The 20338-nt window shown below is 40.8% G+C and overlaps 1 protein-coding gene across 31 annotated transcripts in view; it reads left to right on the top strand.

The window, feature by feature from the left end:
- The window catches only part of LOC146521797 (receptor-type tyrosine-protein phosphatase delta-like), a 422277-nt gene extending 405392 nt beyond the window's left edge, over nt 1-16885 (top strand). For all 31 annotated transcript variants that reach the window (XM_085143970.1, XM_085143979.1, XM_085144116.1 and 28 more), the window contains 10 exons: nt 1385-1560; nt 3223-3342; nt 3822-3976; nt 10470-10755; nt 11701-11879; nt 12007-12133; nt 12634-12759; nt 13704-13858; nt 14087-14222; nt 14638-16885. In XM_085143970.1, the coding sequence (XP_085000096.1) occupies nt 1385-1560; nt 3223-3342; nt 3822-3976; nt 10470-10755; nt 11701-11879; nt 12007-12133; nt 12634-12759; nt 13704-13858; nt 14087-14222; nt 14638-14706 (1529 nt within the window). In that variant the 3' untranslated portion in view covers nt 14707-16885. The remainder of the gene's footprint in view (nt 1-1384; nt 1561-3222; nt 3343-3821; nt 3977-10469; nt 10756-11700; nt 11880-12006; nt 12134-12633; nt 12760-13703; nt 13859-14086; nt 14223-14637) is intronic.
- The last annotated feature ends 3453 nt before the right edge of the window (nt 16886-20338 follow it).

The following is a 20338-nucleotide window of genomic DNA, read 5'->3' as shown; positions in this document are numbered from 1 at the left end:
TCGTCGCCGCCTGACCGACAAAGAGGTCGTTTATTAAGAAAATAAAGTGGAACTTTAAACTTCTCCGGACGCACACGTTCTATAATAAGCAAGCTCGGGAATCGAAATTTAACGGAAACGTTATACGCGTTAACCTGTTTGAACTTGACTATACCACGACTGGTAGTGACTATTCCTCATTAATACAGTAATTACAGTGTTGTACTTTAAAAGCTCTCTGAGATTACTTTGCCTTTCCCTGACGACTGAGTGCCGGAACAACACAGTGGCAATGTTTTTTTCTTACTATTTACAGAGAAAATGGTCGAATTTAGACAAATCCTGACTGACAGAAAGCACAAAGGCAAAATCCATTTGCAAATGTGCATTAAAACACTTGCTTCATTCTCATTAAACCACAGTGATGTCTCCTTTTTTGCTTTTTCTCCCCCCCCCCCCCCTTTTTCAAATTGAATACACACTGGGCTTAATTGTACTTATCCCTTGTCCATCACAGAAATGCACAACCGCCTGGCTGCGTGGACAGCTTCAACAGCAAAATGAGCGGGCGGTGGACAGTTTTGGGGAAAAAATAAATAAAAATAATGTGTGTGGGTTTTTGAATGTGTTCACATTCCATTTTCTATCCCTTTTTTTCTGTTGAATAAGTTACCTGGGAGTAAAAGGGAGTCTGAGAGAGATGGTGGGGGGGGAGAGGAAGCGGTTGGAGTGAGGGGATTCTCTGAGACGTGGCGCCCATGCAGATGAGACTTATCTTGGTCGACCATGTGTGCACGAAGCCCCTAAACTGCCAGTCCTAAAGCATTGACTAGCTGTCAGCTCTGTCTCTTTCCCCTGGATTCGAAAAGGCTGCTGTGCCTTTCATTTAATATAAGCAAAGGAAAGGAGGAGTGAGGAGCGGTGGGGGGAAATTGTTTTGCGAGTTTTTTGTTGGTTTGTTTTTCTCCGCGTGAGGTGATAGACTTCTAGGGACCGAGCTTTATCTGTAACTCAGTTGCACATATGGGGGTGAGGGGTGGGGGGTGGGGTGGGGGGTGGAGCTGTTGATTTAAATGTGTTGTTGATAGCAAATACAAATCCTTTTGGGCTGTAACACTGGTTCCAAAACTGACTGCTGTGCTTTTTTTTTTTTTTAATACAAAACAACAGTGGCTTTACTGGCATAAATTTAGGACCCACGGACGATAACGTGGCATTGTGCGAACACTGTGTGGGGGAGAATTACCTCCAGTAAACTGTAGGGATAGTAAAGGCCTGGACCAATTTACCTAGCCACAAATGCCACTGTTGTGTGACATTTAAGGTCTGCCTCACATCGAGCTTGACAAACAAAACAAAAGTTGAAATTTTAATCCATTTTCACCAACTGTAAACTTTTTTACAGGTATCCCTGGCAGTGACTACATTAATTCCAACTACATCGATGGCTACAGGAAGCAGAACGCCTACATCGCCACCCAGGGTTCTTTACCCGAGACGTTTGGGGACTTCTGGAGGATGATCTGGGAGCAGAGGAGTGCCACCATCGTCATGATGACCAAACTAGAAGAGCGGTCCAGGGTAAAGCTTTAAGAATCATTTTTAAAGCCTGTGCTAGAGTTCACCGATATTCTTTCATCAGCATCTATAAACTTTTTTTGTGACACTGTTTAACATTTTTCCCACCAGAGAATTGTTTTGCTAGTGACTCATGAATCATCAATCATTTAAGGCTTCCCAGAATATTTTAGCTCCACATATATAAAAAGAAGCAGCTCACTGGTAGATTTTAACCACTGATGCACTGGAATCCCTGATTGCAGGAATATTTCATCACTGGCAGGGATAATGTTAATTGGGACACTGTCCTGTCTCCTCTGGGACAGTTTTCATGTATTTATTCACTACAAGAAGCAGCCAAGCAGTGTCTGTTACCCACTGATATCCTCGATCCACACACACACTCTTGTCTTACAGTCCTGACTGATTAGTATCCAGACTTACTTCATCGGCCTCATACTGCTTAAGGCGCCGGATTACAATCCGTGGTAAAAAAAAAAAAAGACAGACCGTAAAGCCACATCTCCCCGCAGTACACACTAGTTCTTTAAGGTTGACACAGTCAAAAGCTATTATCCCCCCTCCCCCTACCCCAAACGTCTTGCCATATTTGACTGAGCATATGAAAGCTTCCTTGGACTCCATCAGCTACTGACCTTCACACTTCTGTGCCTCTTTTTAAGAGCCCGTTCTAGTGTTAACAGGAGTGTGGACTCAATCGAGAGAGCGGGTTTCACTCAGCATTCACACAATCTGCAAAGCAAATAAGAGCCCAGGTGTCTGCATTGGCCTATAGAAGCAGTGCTATGTAAGCACATTACTATGCTGTTTGCTGGGAGACCACCCCCACCCTCAAAATCTGCCTATATTGTTTGACATTTGTTGCAAATATTGTTCTTTTGTTGCTGCTAAAAGTGCGCGTCTTTCATATTAATCAGTCAAATCATACACTCATGCTGCCTTTGTATGTTTTGCATATCTAAAGCTCGACTATTTGCAAGTAAACAATATTATGAATCATTACATTACTCCCGGTGTCACAGACACTTCATTGCGCTTTGTGTTAATGTTATAACAGATGCTTGGGAAATTGAATTAGCGGCTGGTTAAAAACCTGATTATTCCAGAGTGCTGTTCAATTGTAATATTAATCAGTGGCAGAAAATCCTACAGCTACAGCTGGTGAAGCATGTGTCCGAAAACCACATCAGTGCTAGGGGGCAATCTGAAGAAAAACAGTTTCACTAGAACCCAGCTTTTCCTTTCCCCAAAGCCAATAGTTCTTCTCTTTGTCAGCTAAGCAGTATTGCAATACAATGTTTTATTGGCCGTTTACTGTGAAACAAGAGTACACTCAAATAGCAATAAAGCTGAGACGATAATATGAGTGGACACCGTGCTTACCTTTGTAATTATGGAGTACGTCAGGACAATTAATAGCCCTGTTGGTTCACTACAAATATCTCAAGCTATTTCATTGATTAGAAAATCAAACCTAGTCAGCAAGAATAAAGGGAATTTGGGCATTTATTTGGCCTTTATTTGACTCGGTGCACTTGTACTGAGTGTGTAACTCAGATGCAGAGAATTGCTGTAAAGAGCCTTCATGCTTTGTGAACAAACACCAAATACATAAAGGTTTTATTGACTCCTCGCCTAATGCGATATTTCTCTCCACTACAGGTAAAGTGTGACCAGTACTGGCCTACAAGAGGGACAGAGACATACGGTCTAATCCAAGTGACCCTGCTGGACACGGTAGAGCTGGCCACATACTGTGTCAGGACATTTGCACTCTTTAAAGTGAGTATTTCTGTTGTATGCTGTATAGTAGCACTTTAAACCTCACAGTAGAGGGAAGATCTATGCAAATATAGCATTGATGTTGGTGTCAGATCAATACTAGTGTAACAGGATACTTTGCTTCTGTCCTCTAAATTCCTTATTTTATTTATAGCTTATAGCACAATTAAACAACAGACGCTGACCCAAAGTGCTTTAGAGACCAGCACATTTACATTCCAGGGCTAAAAAACACAGTTTTAAAAGGTGTCATCTCATATGTCATGACACACTGCTCTACATAAGTTGCCTTTGTAACTTAAAAGTATGAGTATTGCTATTAACATTGATATCTGCAATACTGGCCCTATTTTTACTTGGTATCAGATCGATACCAGGATTTGCAGTATTGCGCAGATCTACCTCGCAGCATCTGCAGGTCAAATCATTTGATGTAATCTGTGTTCGGTCACTGAGCTTTTCTCCGTGTTAACATTCAGAATGGCTCCAGTGAGAAGAGGGAGGTGAGGCAGTTCCAGTTCACAGCCTGGCCAGACCACGGGGTACCCGAGCACCCCACTCCATTCCTGGCCTTCCTGAGACGGGTGAAAGCCTGCAATCCTCCAGATGCAGGGCCCATGGTGGTACACTGCAGGTAAAAAACAACATGGCTTCGCAAAAACATCCTGAAGCATGAAATTGATTTTCTTCTCTCCATTTGCTGTAATGAATATATGAATACATATGGCAAAAACACAACATATTCTTGGTTATTTAGAGGTGTACGTTTGAGTTCTTTTTGGACTAACACTTGAAAGAGAAATTAGACATGAACTATCAGTGAAAGGACGACTGTTTGATAGGATGTAAACTGTTGTTCCTCCCATCTGAAAAGCCCAAAATAAAGAAAATAATCCAGCCCACCAGCTTTCACAGAAAGCACTTTAAATCAGAAGGTGTTTTCAACATCGCAGAACAAAGTGTACTGGTGTCATTGCCCTCAGCAAACTTAAACACTTCCTCCCACGCGGTGACACAAAGCTACGCGCAGACCTGACGTCTTCCTCGCTACACCGCTAACATGTCGCGCATCTGCAGCCCACAAGTCCTTGGCTCATCCCCTGGGTTATTGCATCTGAAACAAATAACTTTCATGCCAACTTCACTTCCCTCAGCGACATAAGAGGCCAGACTCCCAGCAGAGAGCACAAAGATATAACACAGACTTCTGGCTTCCCTTAACTCAGGAAGTCATCAGAGGCGCTGCACAGAAGAAGAAAAAGAAAAGTGACAGAAAGAGGAGGGGGGGGAGTCGAAATTAAGAAGCAGCGATAGCGAGTGTAACAGATATAAACTTTTGTCAGAAAGCGACAAAAAGGGTAGGGGGATTACTGAAGAATTAGAATTACCACATGCTGAAGTTAATTAGTGCTAGTTGGTGAATCGCTTCCAATTGAAAACCCTGACTTTTTTCTCTTTTTTTACAGTGAAGCAGAATGCAGGAATTAATGTCACTGTGCAGATGGGAGTTTTTAATTCCTCTGGCACCCTATCAGATACAGTCATGCCCCAGCTTCAAATCCTATAAAGCTAACTTTCTTTTTTACAGTTTTAAATAGAGCTATCTTTTATATTTACTTACTTCCAATACATTTTTTCACTCACTAAAAAAGAAAAAAAGCAGTTTAGCAGATATACTTTAAAAAAGATATATTTTCTCCTTTAGTTTGTGCAGGTTTTTGTTTTCCTGAGGCTGTTTACGCACATGAAAAGAGGCCAAAATAAAAGCCTTGGGGTAAAAATATCCACAACTGACAGCATGGAGCAGTCTACGGAGCAGTCGACTGATTAGTTGGTGCACCCCAAAAAAAAATCAGCTTGCATGTGCTCAGGCGCCTTATGTAAAGACCATAAAGGCATAAAAAACAAGCAATCAAGGTCTTTTGATTTTTTTTATTTATTTTTGTGTAAGGGAATGAATAGGAGCTTAAATGAGAGGGTTTAGAACTTTTAAAAATCAACTGCACAGGATTTCCTCCCTCACGAGTCGCTAATTAGAAGCACGTTTCTCTCTCCTCCTGTCGCTCACATTCTCGGATTCTAGATGAATCCATACAGACGCTGCAAAATGCATTCATGCTCGTAAGCTATACCTCTGTTGTATAAAGCAGTTAGGCTAAGAAATGTCCACTACAGGGAACACTTTTTTTTGTCGCGCTTGCTTATGAAACATCATTAATATGGGTTTAGTGGGTGGCTAATGCATCCCCCGCAGGAGTATTTAAGAGTATCAATCAAAATACATCATCTGTTTTCCACTGCCGAGCGAACACTTGTCACAAGGTAAGACTAGAGGAATTTTCTTCCGGGGATATTATAGCGTGCCTCTTGCTTTCCTAGTTCCTGCTGTTTTCAGTAACCCATAGGTCAGGGGCTGTTTTGCTCTTGTAGCTAAAGGGCTAGTCAGGCATTGTGAGGTCTCAGAAGAGGTCAAAAGGACATGATTAAATGTCACAGTGATCTCTGGCCTCTCCCAGTGCCTCAGAAGGAAAACTTTAAGAACAACTCACAGTTACAAGTAACAGCCAAACCATTTCCTTCCTCCTTTTTTACCATGCTGTAAAGATTCCCAGTGTCAGAGTACTGTGGCACACCCAAAAACCAGAGAACCAAATGGGGTCCATCCAATTTTAAAACTTCACTCTAATCAAAATACAAGAGAAAGTGATGCATTTCCAAGAAATCTTTATTCAAAAACCAGAAACAACACAGGCTGTTGGCTATAAATCGCTAATGCTACCCGCTCATATGCAAAATTTTAGGGCCAATGTGTGATATAAATATCCTCCTGAGAACCAGCCTATTCATTTATGTCCTCTGTAATGGACATTTGTTTATGGTCTGTATCTTTTGACTTATTTGAGCTACCACACAAAGTCCTGATGTCCTAAATAAAGGACATCCTGGACTTTCCATTGATATTTCATGTGTTTAGGTGGCCTCTTTTAGCTCCATAGAAGGGAGAAAATCACAAAAAAAGTTCAATGGAAAGATTAATTTTTATAAATGTCATAGTAATTTATATAAATAAGCAACTGTATATATATTCAAACTAATTTGAAAGTAATTTCAGAAGTTTAAAAGGTGCACATAGCTACCATGAAGTCTCCCACTGCTTTCCAGTTTTAAAGCCTTGAGCTGTGCCGCCGCCATCTTGGTTACAAAACCCCCCAGATGTGACAAGTGATGTTGGGTCTGTCTGTGAAACAACACACTTATTGCTTAATGGCTTGTGATTGACAAGTCGTTAGCCAATGAGGGTGCTTTTTCGACCACAGCCAATTCCCTTATTTTGAAACATGGTATGACCAAGATTTGCCAAACAGACTTTATTTTTTATTCAGTATGGCCCAAATTGAATGAATGAGGCCATCAAATCAGAAGGATACTGTTTGCAGAGGTCGCAAAGACTTAGTGGCTACATCCATGTTTTACAACATCTGTGGGGTCAATAATAAATGGCTGATTTTTAGGGCAAGCCTCAAGTGGCCATATAACAAACTGCAATTGCTGTATCGTTAGCACAAGTCTGAGGCTTGCCTTGAAAAGCTTCTAGTTTTCATAGTAAAAAACCAGGCAACCAACTTTGTCAGCGTTGCCTACTAGTGGTGACCACAGGCTGTGCAGTTGTGACGAGGTGTTACAGCCGCAGGGCGTGGCGAAAACAAAACAGTCCACACCTAACTGCACCCAGAGGCATTCATGTGGTCAGAGACTTATAACGCTCAGTGTAGAAGTGCTTTTCCTCCACACCACATCTGGTTGGAGTCATACTCTAATACCAGTACTAGTTTTTAAAGCTAGTAATTCTTTGAGGATAGAGAAGCCAGTGTTAAAGACTGAAGACATAATGAAATGTCAGTGGTGCTGTTAGGTTAAGCAACGTTGCTTCTTTGTCCTCTCTTTTCCTTCAAGCTATAGCTGTGTCTCCCAGTGATTCCAGTACAGTTATACAAATGGTTTGGATTATAGCCAACCCAATGGACAGTCAACACTAGCCAGTGGGTTGTGTTTAAAAGACCAACCTTCCATACTCCCCGAGTAAGCAACGCGTTCTTTTTCTTTCTGATTTACTTTCCACATTTCCAAGTATTCGCGCACGCAGGCGACTGAAATGATTATCGACCCCATTAACAGCAATGCAGCAGTCCTGGTGAGCTGCGCTTTATGTGTGCATGTTTTATAGGCAGAGTAGCAAAATGGTGACAGGTTAGCTGACAGCCAGAGATTTTTTAACAATACATATGTAATTGCTTTCACTGCTGCTCACGCTTTATCTTCACAGGACTCGTTGCAGCTGTATTTCACGCTGAACTTTCTTTCCCATCCCTTATTCCCTAAACTCCTGGAAAGCATATTAGTCTGACACTTAATGTGTATCGACGTCCAGAGCAGCTGGTTTTGACTGGTTGAAAAGGCAGTGTCAGGTCATTAGTGCAGTCAGTACGCCAGCTCTCCTTCAACTGCCAAATGTACCGACAGCTTTCTGCACCGTCTCACCCCACCCCGATTACACACACACACACACCTGTCAATAAAGAAATATTACACTTTCCTAGCATTGCTTGTTTTTTTAATTAATAGCAATTCCAGATGCTTATGAGACAAACGGGGAGAATCTCTAGCTAAAACAAGTCTGCCTTCGCTCTCATCGCCCTTGCGCTCCCCGTCGTCCTCCGTCTCCTTCTCTCTAGCTCTCTGCTGTCACTCTGTCACTTACTCTCTTGCAGGTCATCACTCTCCCACATTCAAGTCTGCACTGTAAAATGCCTTCAGATTGGAAACAGCTGGGGTAGAGGGAAAAATCTCGACTTGTTTCTATATCCCATGGCCAGGAGCTGAGGTGTTCTCAGACCTGGAAGTGATTCATTCTTCAAATAACCCTGAGACACATTTCACATTTCTTTGCAGCCCACTTCTCTCTCTCACTCACTCATACTGACTCTTTTTCCCTTCCGCCCTAAAGGTGTGAAGAGTTTTGTCAGGAAAGAAATAAAAAGTTCAGTCTCATTCAGCCAATGTCAGCCATTTTGAAAGTGATCATCAGATCATTTGTTAAAGCCAATGACTCCCATACGTGTCTTTATTCCATTTGCAGCACAGTTCCAGTGCAGCATGGCACATTAACCAGACTTGGCCCCCGGGGACTGACTTTACTCCCTCTTGAGTTTTCCTTCTCAAGCCTTTCCCTGTTCCTCAGAGCAAATGAAAAACAAATGCTTCATCAGGAGGAGGCACAAGAGCATGGTTCACACCTCGTAGGCATGTCAGCTTAATGATTTGAATAACCTATTTACTTTGGAGTGCCAAGTGCAAGGACTTGTCTCGTCAATGCCGAGCTTTGCGGGAGGTGGGAGGAGAGTTAACGAACAAGATTTAACACCACCCCGTCGCCCCGCGGTAAATAAATTGTCATCAGAAAACATCTTTGTGCTGAACCATGCAATATTAAAACATGTTATGTGCAGGGGTGAGCATTCGTCAGCAGACTGCCAACGCGCTACATCTATAGAGCGTGTCTCAAGCTGGCCTGCAAGGAGAGGTCAAAGTGAAACAGTAAAACATTTTTGTTTTTGGCAGGATGTCTTTTTTTTTCACATGTGCATTTTGCTCACTAATGCACCTGTACCTGTGTGAATCTTAATGAGGAGACCTGGCTTTCAGTGCCTCTTCTAAAGCTCTTATTCCATTTAGGTGCACAGTACTAATCTAATGGCATTAATTGTAGTCAGCTGCACTTCTCAGAAGTTGCCCGACACATTAATAAAAAATGTTCACGTCAAATTTGCGACTCCGGAGCCACATTTGTGTTCACATTTGTTCTAGTAGCACTTTTCTCATTTGCGAGATGAAGGTTAAATGTTGCTGTTGCGTAAGTTATTAGTCCCGATAGGTTGAAGAGTACAGGTGGGGTCCAAAGGAGAAGGACTGGATTGCAAAGCCAGTGTTGAGCTCGCTCAAGGCTGTGAGTACTGGGCCCTCTTCTCCACATAGTGCCACTTCAGATTTAATTACACTCCAAGCCAAATGGTCCATCCTACAGTGGAAAACTTGGCAAAGAGAGTTTACCTTTTGGCCTCATCACCGGAAGAAGGGAACTTATTCAAGCTCCCTGTCCTTGTTTGGACAAGACACTTCTCCTTCCACTGGGCTGATGCAGATCAAAATGACTTAAATCTGCATTCTTTCTAAATCCAGTTGCATATGCGTCATTGGATAAAAATTCACCTGGCTTCTCACTTTAATACTCAGCAAGTAGCAGCAACATCTGTCAATATCGGCATTTATAACAGCCGATAAATGAAAACTAGGCTAACTAAGTAAAACTAAACTAAAGTAGACATGGAGAAAAACACTCCTCTAACGTAATATGAGTGTTGACATTGCACAGTTTTTCCACCAGAGGGCACTATGCAATTTCTTACTTGGCAGCGCTTGTTTTTGGAACGCCACAGACACAACGACTAGGCGATCTTAGCAGAGCATAAACAAACAAATAAATAACTACTAAAACAAAAAAAGTATCGGCTTTTTTTGCAATGGGTTTTTAAATTTCCAAATACCAATATCGGGCTAAAAAAAATCCAATATCAGTCAATTTCTGTTTAATAACTTTGTAAGCGCTTGATGAAATTGTGGTGTCAGTTTCTGTTTTCAAGTGTCATTTAGTACTGCATGATGTTAGCTTAAAAACATTTGGTCTCAAAAGTGATGAACCAGAGTATAATTTAGCGGTGGGGAGATCTTGTAATTGACAAGGCGCTTATGTCACTAATGAGTGTGTCAGTCATATCGACCCATGACTTGTGGCATATGGTTTCTAACAACTAACTGGTGACAGCCAAAATGTTTCAAGGTTTCAAAACCAGTCCGCAGACCAGTGGGTGATGTCATGGTGGCTTTATCCCGGTTTTATAAAAAGCTTGTGATGCCAACATCAGCATGATATAACTCATAAAAACATGAGGTTATAGACCCTGGTGGGAGTTTGCCATAAAACTCTGTCATCTGAATAAAGTGTAAAGCGTTATTTCATAAACGAATAACCATCTTCCATCCTTCCATCTCTGTCTCCTTTGTGGCTCCAGTGCCGGCGTGGGACGCACAGGTTGCTTCATCGTGATTGATGCCATGCTTGAACGTATCAAGCACGAGAAGACCGTGGATATCTACGGGCACGTCACGCTAATGCGTGCCCAGCGCAACTACATGGTGCAGACAGAGGACCAGTATGTCTTCATACATGACGCGCTCCAGGAGGCCGTCAACTGCGGCACCACCGAAGTGCCCGCCAGAAACCTATACGCCTACATCCAGAAACTGACCCAGATAGAGGGTGGAGAGAATGTCACCGGCATGGAACTTGAGTTCAAGGTATCTTAACTCTTTACCAAAGGATAAGCACTGAGCAAAATGGCTTGGGTCAAGGGCTGATTAAGTGAAATAATGCTAAAGACAGTTTTATCGTATATTACATTTTCAAACCACACCTGATGAAGTTATTTGAAAGTATTTAGAATTTACCTGCACCCCACTGGCATTCCATACCCCACTTCACACCAAGGAGTCATTGTAATTTTTTTCCCATTCTCAATACAACTCCCAAACTATTTTCCAGCCGCTATTAGGCCCCACTAGACAGCAAGGGGCCTGTGGTTTCCTCTCTATTCCAGTTAGTTGACTCACTTGTGTAACATGACATAGGATAAATTTCCCCCTTTCTGGCTCCCCCTTCCATAGCTCCATTTCCTTCAAAAACAGGGGTCTTGGTTTACATGAAAACGGCAAACACAGGTTTTCCCCACCACAGAGCAGTTGCCAGAAGAACTTGAGCAATATACTCTGCATTTACAATGAAAGGCTCCACCAGCATTGCTGTATATATGCTATTGCCTTGCTTGTCACGCGCCTACTTTCATTCTCTTTGATGGATGCTGATTCAACCAAGAGATTATAAACAGGTCAGATTACACTGCTCTTCTGACTACTTAAATCTTCCTGGTGTATCCATTTCCTTGTCTTTTCATCATAACACGGGCAAAGGGCAAGCTGTGATAATAATCACTTTGATGCCATTTCCATACTTTATGGTTACATGACCCAGCTGTGTGCAGAATATTATACTTTTGATTCTTTTTCACCGCTTTCAAGGTGTGCAATTCGCTAGACTGCTCAGATCTTTATCGCTCGCAACATACCTTTGTTGTCAAACACAATCTGTCACCGGGGAAATACAGAAACATCTGAATGCCATTGTTCCTACCTGATACCCATACACTCAAGGGAATCTCTTTTTTTCCCTCCTTTTTTCCCCTGCAGCGTTTAGCTAACACTAAAGCCCATACATCACGATTCATCAGTGCCAATCTGCCCTGCAACAAGTTCAAGAACCGCCTTGTTAACATAATGCCATACGAGTCCACACGAGTGTGTCTACAGCCCATTCGAGGAGTTGAGGGCTCTGACTACATCAATGCCAGTTTCATTGATGGGTACAGGTAAGCACTAAACAGAAAGTGAATCAACACAAGGCTTCACGTCAGTGCAAACGTAGTTCCATGTAACATTCAGATGTGCGTCCACGCTGATTATTTCCCACCTTTGTCATGTGATTCATTTCCGCAGGCAACAGAAAGCCTACATTGCAACACAGGGACCACTGGCAGAGACCACGGAGGACTTTTGGAGGATGCTCTGGGAGCATAACTCTACTATTGTTGTAATGCTAACCAAGCTTAGAGAAATGGGCAGGGTACGGAAACACTGTTTTGCTATTCTTTTCTTCTGGCAATCTTTGAAAGAAATGAAATACAGTAAGCTGTATAGTCCACTTTAGCAGTGCTTTCCTCTAGGAAATACTCTGTTTGGTTTAAGTTTAGAGAACGTAGGAGCTGAGACGCAGGGGCAAGCAGTGCTGACCCAGCTGTTACCTGTGCCATTCTCATATTGACCCAAACAGACATTATATAGACTTGGTGCTAGGGAGACGGCAGGTTAAAGACAGGTTATTTTCCGGTCCGACTGCATCTTGTCCCCACGTGCAGCTCCGCCGGGTTAAAGAAAAAAGTTCAGGGCTGCAGTGCATGTGTGAAAACAGCTATACTTAGATTCAGGAACTGGGAAGAAAAGCTTTCAAAGAGCAGATACAGTGTGAATTGAAAGACAGACATTTCTGGGAACGAACACAATGAAGCTAGTCTGTGAAGAGAATGTTGTGGCTCACTGTGGTATTCTATTTTTCACTTCCCACAGGAAAAGTGCCACCAGTACTGGCCAGCAGAAAGGTCGGCCAGATACCAGTACTTTGTGGTGGACCCCATGGCCGAGTATAACATGCCCCAGTATATCCTGAGAGAGTTCAAAGTGACTGATGCCAGGGTAAGCAGACACTCTTTCATAAAACATGGTTTAAAGATCAAAGGTTGTGGGAATGTATTGCTTCAGATCAGTGCTGTTTACAGTTTAGACGAGTGCTATTGTTTCTCCACGTCTGGGTTGTGACCTACCCAAGGGTCATGGAGGACACTGAGTGGATTACAGAGAGGTGCAGGTGTAGACAATTTAGAAAGAACCGAGTGAGTGTTTGAGCACACAATAGGTTATTTTAATGTCTCAAATCCCATAATGCAATTTGTTAATCACATGATTTTATTTACCAAGAAAGGAGATTTGACTAATGGGGTTGAACACGCTGGATGATGAACTGTAATTAACTCGATTTTTTTTTGCAGCAGCAGTAATTTGCTCCCGTTTTGGCATTGTATCAAATATTTGTTTACAACACCATTATGGCCTTAAGTGTAACATGGGAAGAAATATAAATATATGGAAATTATGACACATGTCAATGTGTTTAAAAAAAACAAATGTGGTGCCGGCAGCACTGAGCTGCCAGAGTTTTTAATTCCATCAAAGGCTTACACAGATAAATGGCACAGACTCCCTTCTTTGTAGACTATGTTACACTGTCTCGTCAATGGGATTGCTTTCCTTATCAAGGGGATACAACATCACTTAAGTAATGCACATCCTCAAAGTCGATTCTCCAAGCACCCTGTCAAGGGTAGCACATCAAAGGAATTAGCATCTTTAGTGTTCATGTTAAATACATTCAGGTAAAATTACAGTCTTGTTTAATAACAAAACGTTTTCTCTGATGCTCTACTCTTGGCATCTGCGCGACCGTCTTTCTTCAAGATTTCACGATTGCACAGTAACAACGATCATGGAATGAACTGGGCTACCTGCAAAATACCTTCAGCTCCATTCCTAGCTTCAATTCTCATTGTCATGACCGTTTTTCTACATTATTTCTCTCGCAGGATGGGCAGTCACGGACAGTAAGGCAGTTTCAGTTCACAGACTGGCCTGAACAAGGAGTGCCAAAATCAGGAGAGGGGTTCATTGATTTCATCGGCCAAGTACATAAAACAAAAGAGCAGTTCGGCCAAGATGGCCCTATCTCGGTCCACTGTAGGTAAGTGACCAACCAGGATAATGCACCAAACCATCTTTGTCTTTTCAGAAGGCAAATAAAATGTAAAAAAAAAAAGGAAAAACGTGCAAGAACATATTCACATTAGGGGATAAATTATGATGAAATTAGCAATTTCCATTCAGGGAGAAAAAAAACACTACTTGTAGGTTCATTAAGGTTCTGGCCATGAGCATTGACCTCTTTGCCATCTTGATCTCTTTTCCACAGCGCGGGCGTCGGTAGAACCGGAGTTTTCATCACCCTCAGCATCGTCTTGGAGCGAATGAGATATGAGGGCGTAGTAGACATCTTTCAGACAGTGAAAATGTTACGGACGCAAAGACCAGCTATGGTGCAGACAGAGGTGAGCTGTCTCCAACCCCATCCTTTGTTATTGACGTACTTTCACACTCTAGGAAAAGCCCAACTTATATACTGTACTATAGGTGTTTGACTGTAACTAGCTACTGTGTTACTAATTTGATAGTTAGCTCCAATTGCCTGAAAGGTCTGGATAGATTCCAAGCAGCCTCTTTAGCCAAACAGATGAACTAAAGCGACACTCTGTTAAAGACTATGATTAATTTAGTAGTGGAATTAAAGTAGTTTTGCCAGTTCTCCACTTCTCCATTTCAAATTTCAAGCTTTGAGAATGTAGTTTGTGTTTATTTTTGGAAAAAATGAATTGCATCTACAGTGCAGACAATTTCTTGGTTGGCTGAAATGGAAAATGTAGCGAACATGATTCTATGTAACCATGTTTTCTTCTTTGTTTCCAGGATCAATACCAGTTCTGCTACAGAGCTGGCTTGGAGTACTTGGGAAGCTTTGATCACTATGCAACGTAAAAGACCCAGTATTGGAAGATAAAAGCAGAGGGCCCTTTGGAAAAAGAAAACCCAGTGAGCCTCTCTTCTGAGCCATAAAGTCCTGCTTGAGAAAGTACTCCTTAACTCCTTGCTAACAACTCATTACATGTTGGATGTGCGACATGACTTGTCAAAAAACGAAAAAATAAAAAAATGATTCCCAGGAGGACCAAGTATTTCCCCAACCCCGATAAAAACCTCGCCTTGACTCAGAGTGAGGGAATCCTGACTGTTGAAGCATTACACGGAATTACCTTTTCTCTTGCTTCAAGGATTCATTTTGGGGCTCATAAAACTGAACGAAACCAACACAACAAAAAAGTAAATGAACAATAATGACATCGTCAGAAATGCATCAGTGATTATGAACCATTACGAGAGGCATCGGAAGAACACAGTATTGCGGGGGAGGGAAAAAAAACTCAATGCACATTGTAAAGAAGAAAAAAAAATCTGTTTCACAATCAAGTACACACAGACAACCCATCACAAAAGAAGACAATGCTTGGTCCACAAGAGCAGGACAGACTTAAAGTAACAATGAATAAATAGCCCCGTTTTCTGTCACAATGTTCATCATCTAAATTTTGGGGAAGAGGGTAAATGATCTATGAAATAAATACAAATTATTGATTTAGTTTTTTAGTACTTTATTATACAGCTGATGTGCTTTTTTTGAACTGTGTGAATTTCCTTTTTTTACACAAATTTATCGCTTGGGGAAAAAGTGATAAAATGTATTTACGTAAAGGTTCATTATTTTTTTCTCAAAGCTGTAGAACTGTTCTAACGTACAGTATGTGCTGTTTTGCAGAGGGTCTCTTTGCTTTTTCTTTTTACCCCCGCGCATTTTGTTGCACTTAGTGCACAGAACAGAATTCACACAACCAAAATGTAACTTTGTTAAAGAGTTATTTTTTGGTCTTGACTTTTCTGTTGTTTTTTTTCTAAAACAATTGATTCTTTTCCTCTATTGGTTTTGTTTTTTCTGTCCATGATCACCTACATGGTAACTTAATTACTCCCATGAGATAAACTGGGGCTTTGTGGAATCAACAGGGATGAGCAAAGTATGAAGTTGCTGCTACCGATTATCTTAGTTCTTCCATGTTCCAATGATAAGAGAGAACCTGATGAATTCGATGACATACACGACTATATAAATATATGGTATAGATTGTCAAATATGTGAGATATATAAATATATATACATAGATATATATATATATATTAAAGTAAATAACATTCTAAATATATTGATAAAGTACATAATTTATGAGTGAAAATGTAAATGAAATATGGATCATCTATGAAATCTTTTAAATTGAGAGTTTGTGTGCTGTGGGGGAAATGAAGAGATTTTTCACTGGAATGCACATCAGTAGGACAAAACTGTATTCTGATTCAGTGCATCTTTTCTTGTGCAATAAATATGTGTGTGTTTAGATAGGGGTTTTACGTGGATATGTTGTTCACTCATTGACATTGTCGTTTCCCCCCGCGAGCGAGGCGTGGGAGTGGCAACGCCCCGGTGCCGGTCAGGGCCTTTTTTTCCGAGCTCTCGTACACTTTGTATTCAGAGACAGAGGGGTCGCGCAGCCGCACTCACGTTCCACGCAATAGGGCAAGGTACAAAGACGTCACTTTGTTGTGGTTCTTCGAAGCGATCGGTGGTAAGGACATTTCTTTCATTTTGCATTTAGAGTGCCTTATATTTATGCCTGTTTTTATAATGTTTCATTTAACATGTCAATGTATCCTTTGAGTAATCGAGGCATTTAGTGTAAATGTACAGTTTATTTACCTTTAGTATTCATTTGTCACATGATGAGATTATATATATGCAAATAAGAACGTTTCAAAGGTCATACGTGTCATTTTCAGTGGCCTTATTGTGGCTGTGAAGCGAATTAGCGAATTAGAGGAAAACAGTATATATCTATATATACTACATGTATACTGGTCTACTGGCCTTTATAGAAAACGGGCAACATTGCGAACAATTACCAGACAGGTTTTAAACAGGGAAGAGACTGGCGTCAGAACTAAACAGGATAATATCCATCATGTCTTAAGGCCCAACCTAAGGTTAACCGATTCTTTACCATTTACAGTCACATTTTCCAACATTGTTTAGATTTTAAATAAAAAACGATCAGGCCAAAAAAAAAAAGCCCAGTGCACAGGTCGTCACCGAAGGGTTTCTTCTTCATGCCTTAGGTTTTTACTTTATATGTAGAGAAATACAAACTGCAAACAAAACATCATTTATGTTATCCTGACAATCCTAAACGGTGTTTCAAGCCCCCCTTTTCTTCTCTTTTTTCTGGCACAGCAGTTGGAGACAGGGGGTTTAGCTGGGTTATGTTTCAGTCTTCATGTGGAGCAGCATCTATAACTTCTCAGTACCCTCTCTGATGGCTTTGTGGATGTGCATTCCAGGTGCTTTCTTTCCCTTGTTAACTGAAGCAGCTATGTGTTATATTTGTGTCTGCTTAACTGATTACTTTTGTCATAGTTTTGAGATATAAAAGTGCTATTATTTAACCTCATGGTGGCTAATGTTACATTATGTTAATCTCAGAACACGTTGTGTTTTTTTCCCCTTTTTTTTATCGATTTGTTTTCTTTTGTTTTTCATATGCATGGTTAAACGTTGCAGAACGGCCAAAGCTGGCCTGGTAGGAAGACTTGCACTTTCTCTATCTTTGTACTATGCACTGCCCTATTGATTCTAAACCCAATAATATATTACTTGAACCCATCTATAAAAAGAAAAAAAAATCTCCTTAAACGTTCACTTTGTGTGTATGTAAATAACACAAAATGGTATCAACTCTTGAAAAAGACAAAAAAAAAAAGTTTGTGGCAAAAAGAGCATCCATTCTGATGCCATGGTTACTCCAGCAGATGACTTCAGAACAATCTGTCCCCCCCAACCATCTGTTCTCGTGGCTTTGCCATTCAAGCTTGGAGTGTCATTAACAGAAATAAACGTTGTGTTCTCTGCTCTCTCTATCTATCTCTCGTCTGGATGCATAGACTGAAAATTAAATAATGAAATTGTAAAAAAAAAAAAGAAGAAAAAAATGGCTTGTTAAAAAGATCATACAATTACCTCTGATTAGTTGTTAGCGTAAAATGTTTCTTTCTCTGAATGAAAGGAGTGCTTTTTATTTTCTTACTTAGGTTACATTGGTGGCGGAAGAAGTCTGTACGAAAACCAGTTCTTTGCTGACACGAGTTCCATTTGTTATAAATGAATTCTATTAAAAAATGTCAGTGTTATGCATCGGCGTTTCACTTGTTTCCCTCCACCTCACTTTGACTTGAAAAGACTGATGAAGCTATTTTACCCCCTACTGGTCTGGGTCCAACATATTATCCACAGTTCTCTCATGAAAGGGGAAATTGAGCCTCACCACATTTGAATAGATTTCCATCACTCTGGTTTTTCTGTCACTGATGTCAGCCACAATGAATCATCGGGGGAACCTTTGACGAATGAAGTGCGATGTTTTCGAAGCTGCTTTGTTTTTTAACACAGACTTTGTTCACCCTAGTAACATGGTGGAATGGTACTATTACTCAGAATTAAAACCTCAATTCGGTCATTAAAAAAAAATGCAGCTCCCTGTTGCTACGTTGAGGTTTTTGCTCCAAGTTTATGCATTTAATCTATTGTTTAAGTGTCTGTGAACTTAAAGTCTATTATGGCATTGATTAAATGTCTAAAAAACACTTTCCTCTTCATCAAATTTACATATTTACTAGGGTTTTTTCTTATTAGGTTATAATCCCTTTAAATGTTTAAATGGTTTTTACCTTTGGCTCATTTAGCGTCCATATATCCATGAAAATACAAATTAATCCTTGCTTCATCCTTCTGCTCCTTGCTTGCATAGAGGGAGATCCACACTGGTCCACACTATCCAGGTGTATGTTTCGCTATTTTGAAAATCTGCAAGTCCCACAGTACATACAGAGTGCTGTTCTGATAGATCAAGCAAGTCATGGGATACATCAAAAGCTCCACAGTGGCTTGTGTACAAAAGCTAAACAAAGCATCTCTGCTCTGCGTGTGTTTGTTTCACTGTGACACACGGAGAGGAGTGGGAGCAAAGGTGGCACACGTGGTGAAACGGTGAGCAGAGGAGAGACAAGATTGCTATTTTAGATTTGTGTTGTATGAGACCCTGGCTACCTAATGCTGCAGTCACACTGGGGAAAACAAGGTACAATCAAAATTACTGTGACTGTGTGCAATAAGCTTGCAATCTCATTGCCTTAAAAAAGGTTGCTTTTAAGGCAGGAAACGGGTCTGGAACCACATGCATTAAATGGCAATGCAGCTAAGTCAGTTTATGTTTGGATGGCAGTTGCATTCAATCTGTGATGGTGATAAATGGTGAATATGATATTTGTCACCATCTCCATGCAAAGAAATGAACTACTTACATTCAGAGTCCAGCCAGAACTTCATAGATTTGAAGCAGAAATTCTTCCAGTAATAGTGAGGTGAGGTTGCTGCTGCAGAACAGCAACTGCATCAGCAACCTCACCTTTACATAAGAATATAATCAAAATACTTCCTCTTGGCAACAAGTTGAGTTGGGTCCCCTATTTCAAAGAGACACACTGAAGAAAGTTGTGCACTTCAACACAGACCAACTGGTTGATTGCAATGTGTTGGCAATCTGTCTGAATTTATAAAGTACAGAGCAATTAGTTGCAAACCTTCACCAATCTGTTGGAGAATGAATGCAGTCGAACCAATTTAGACCTACCAGTTGTTTGGTGACATGTTTCCTCCTGTGCAACAATCTTGGTTGCTGCAAGTTTCTTCCTGTTGAAAAGGAGTTTTTCCTTCCCGCAATCGCCAAAGTGCTCGTTCATAGGGAGTTGTGTGATTGTTGGGGTTTCTTTGTTGTTATGAATTGGTGCTATATAAATTTTAAATGCTGGAACTCTTTAATAACACGAGATATCCATATATCACGAATAAAATTTGAGAATCTATGTTTTTGACAATATATTATATGATGTTAAAGTAAATATTGGATATCTGCTACTCTGCATCAAACCTAATAGGACAGTTTTAATCATCAGTCGGGTTGAACATGCGTGCTGGACATTGTTCTATCCTGGATGACATTTCCCAACATGATAAAGCATAGGCATGTTGAAAGTCAGTAAAACTGCAGAAATGCATTAAATCCACATAAGAGTCCCAAATATTTATTCGCTTTAGATGCGGAGGGGTCCCAAGCTTAGCATATTTCCAAGCTTAAAATGTAAATGTATGACTTTGTGGATTATGTATGGAGCTCTAGAAAGAGCCACAATTACAGTCGACCAGCTAATGCACAGAGCCTAAACGCATCCTGTGTAGATACTAACAGAAGGCTGAAGCCTAAATGACCAAAATAAACACAAACGCATAAAGGTAGCAACCAAAAACGTAGCTATTCATTTAAGTGCACATAATATGGTTTTACTGGTAACAATTGGACACAAATGTTCTATTACAGACAGAATAATTACCTGCAGTAACTTCACCGAGTCACTGCGAATTAATTAAAGTCTTACTACAAAAAATCTATTTATAATT

The sequence above is a fragment of the Neolamprologus multifasciatus genome, chromosome 3, assembly GCF_963576455.1.
Source record: "Neolamprologus multifasciatus chromosome 3, fNeoMul1.2, whole genome shotgun sequence".
Lineage (NCBI taxonomy): Eukaryota > Metazoa > Chordata > Actinopteri > Cichliformes > Cichlidae > Neolamprologus > Neolamprologus multifasciatus.
This window is presented reverse-complemented; position numbering and strand designations above follow the sequence as displayed.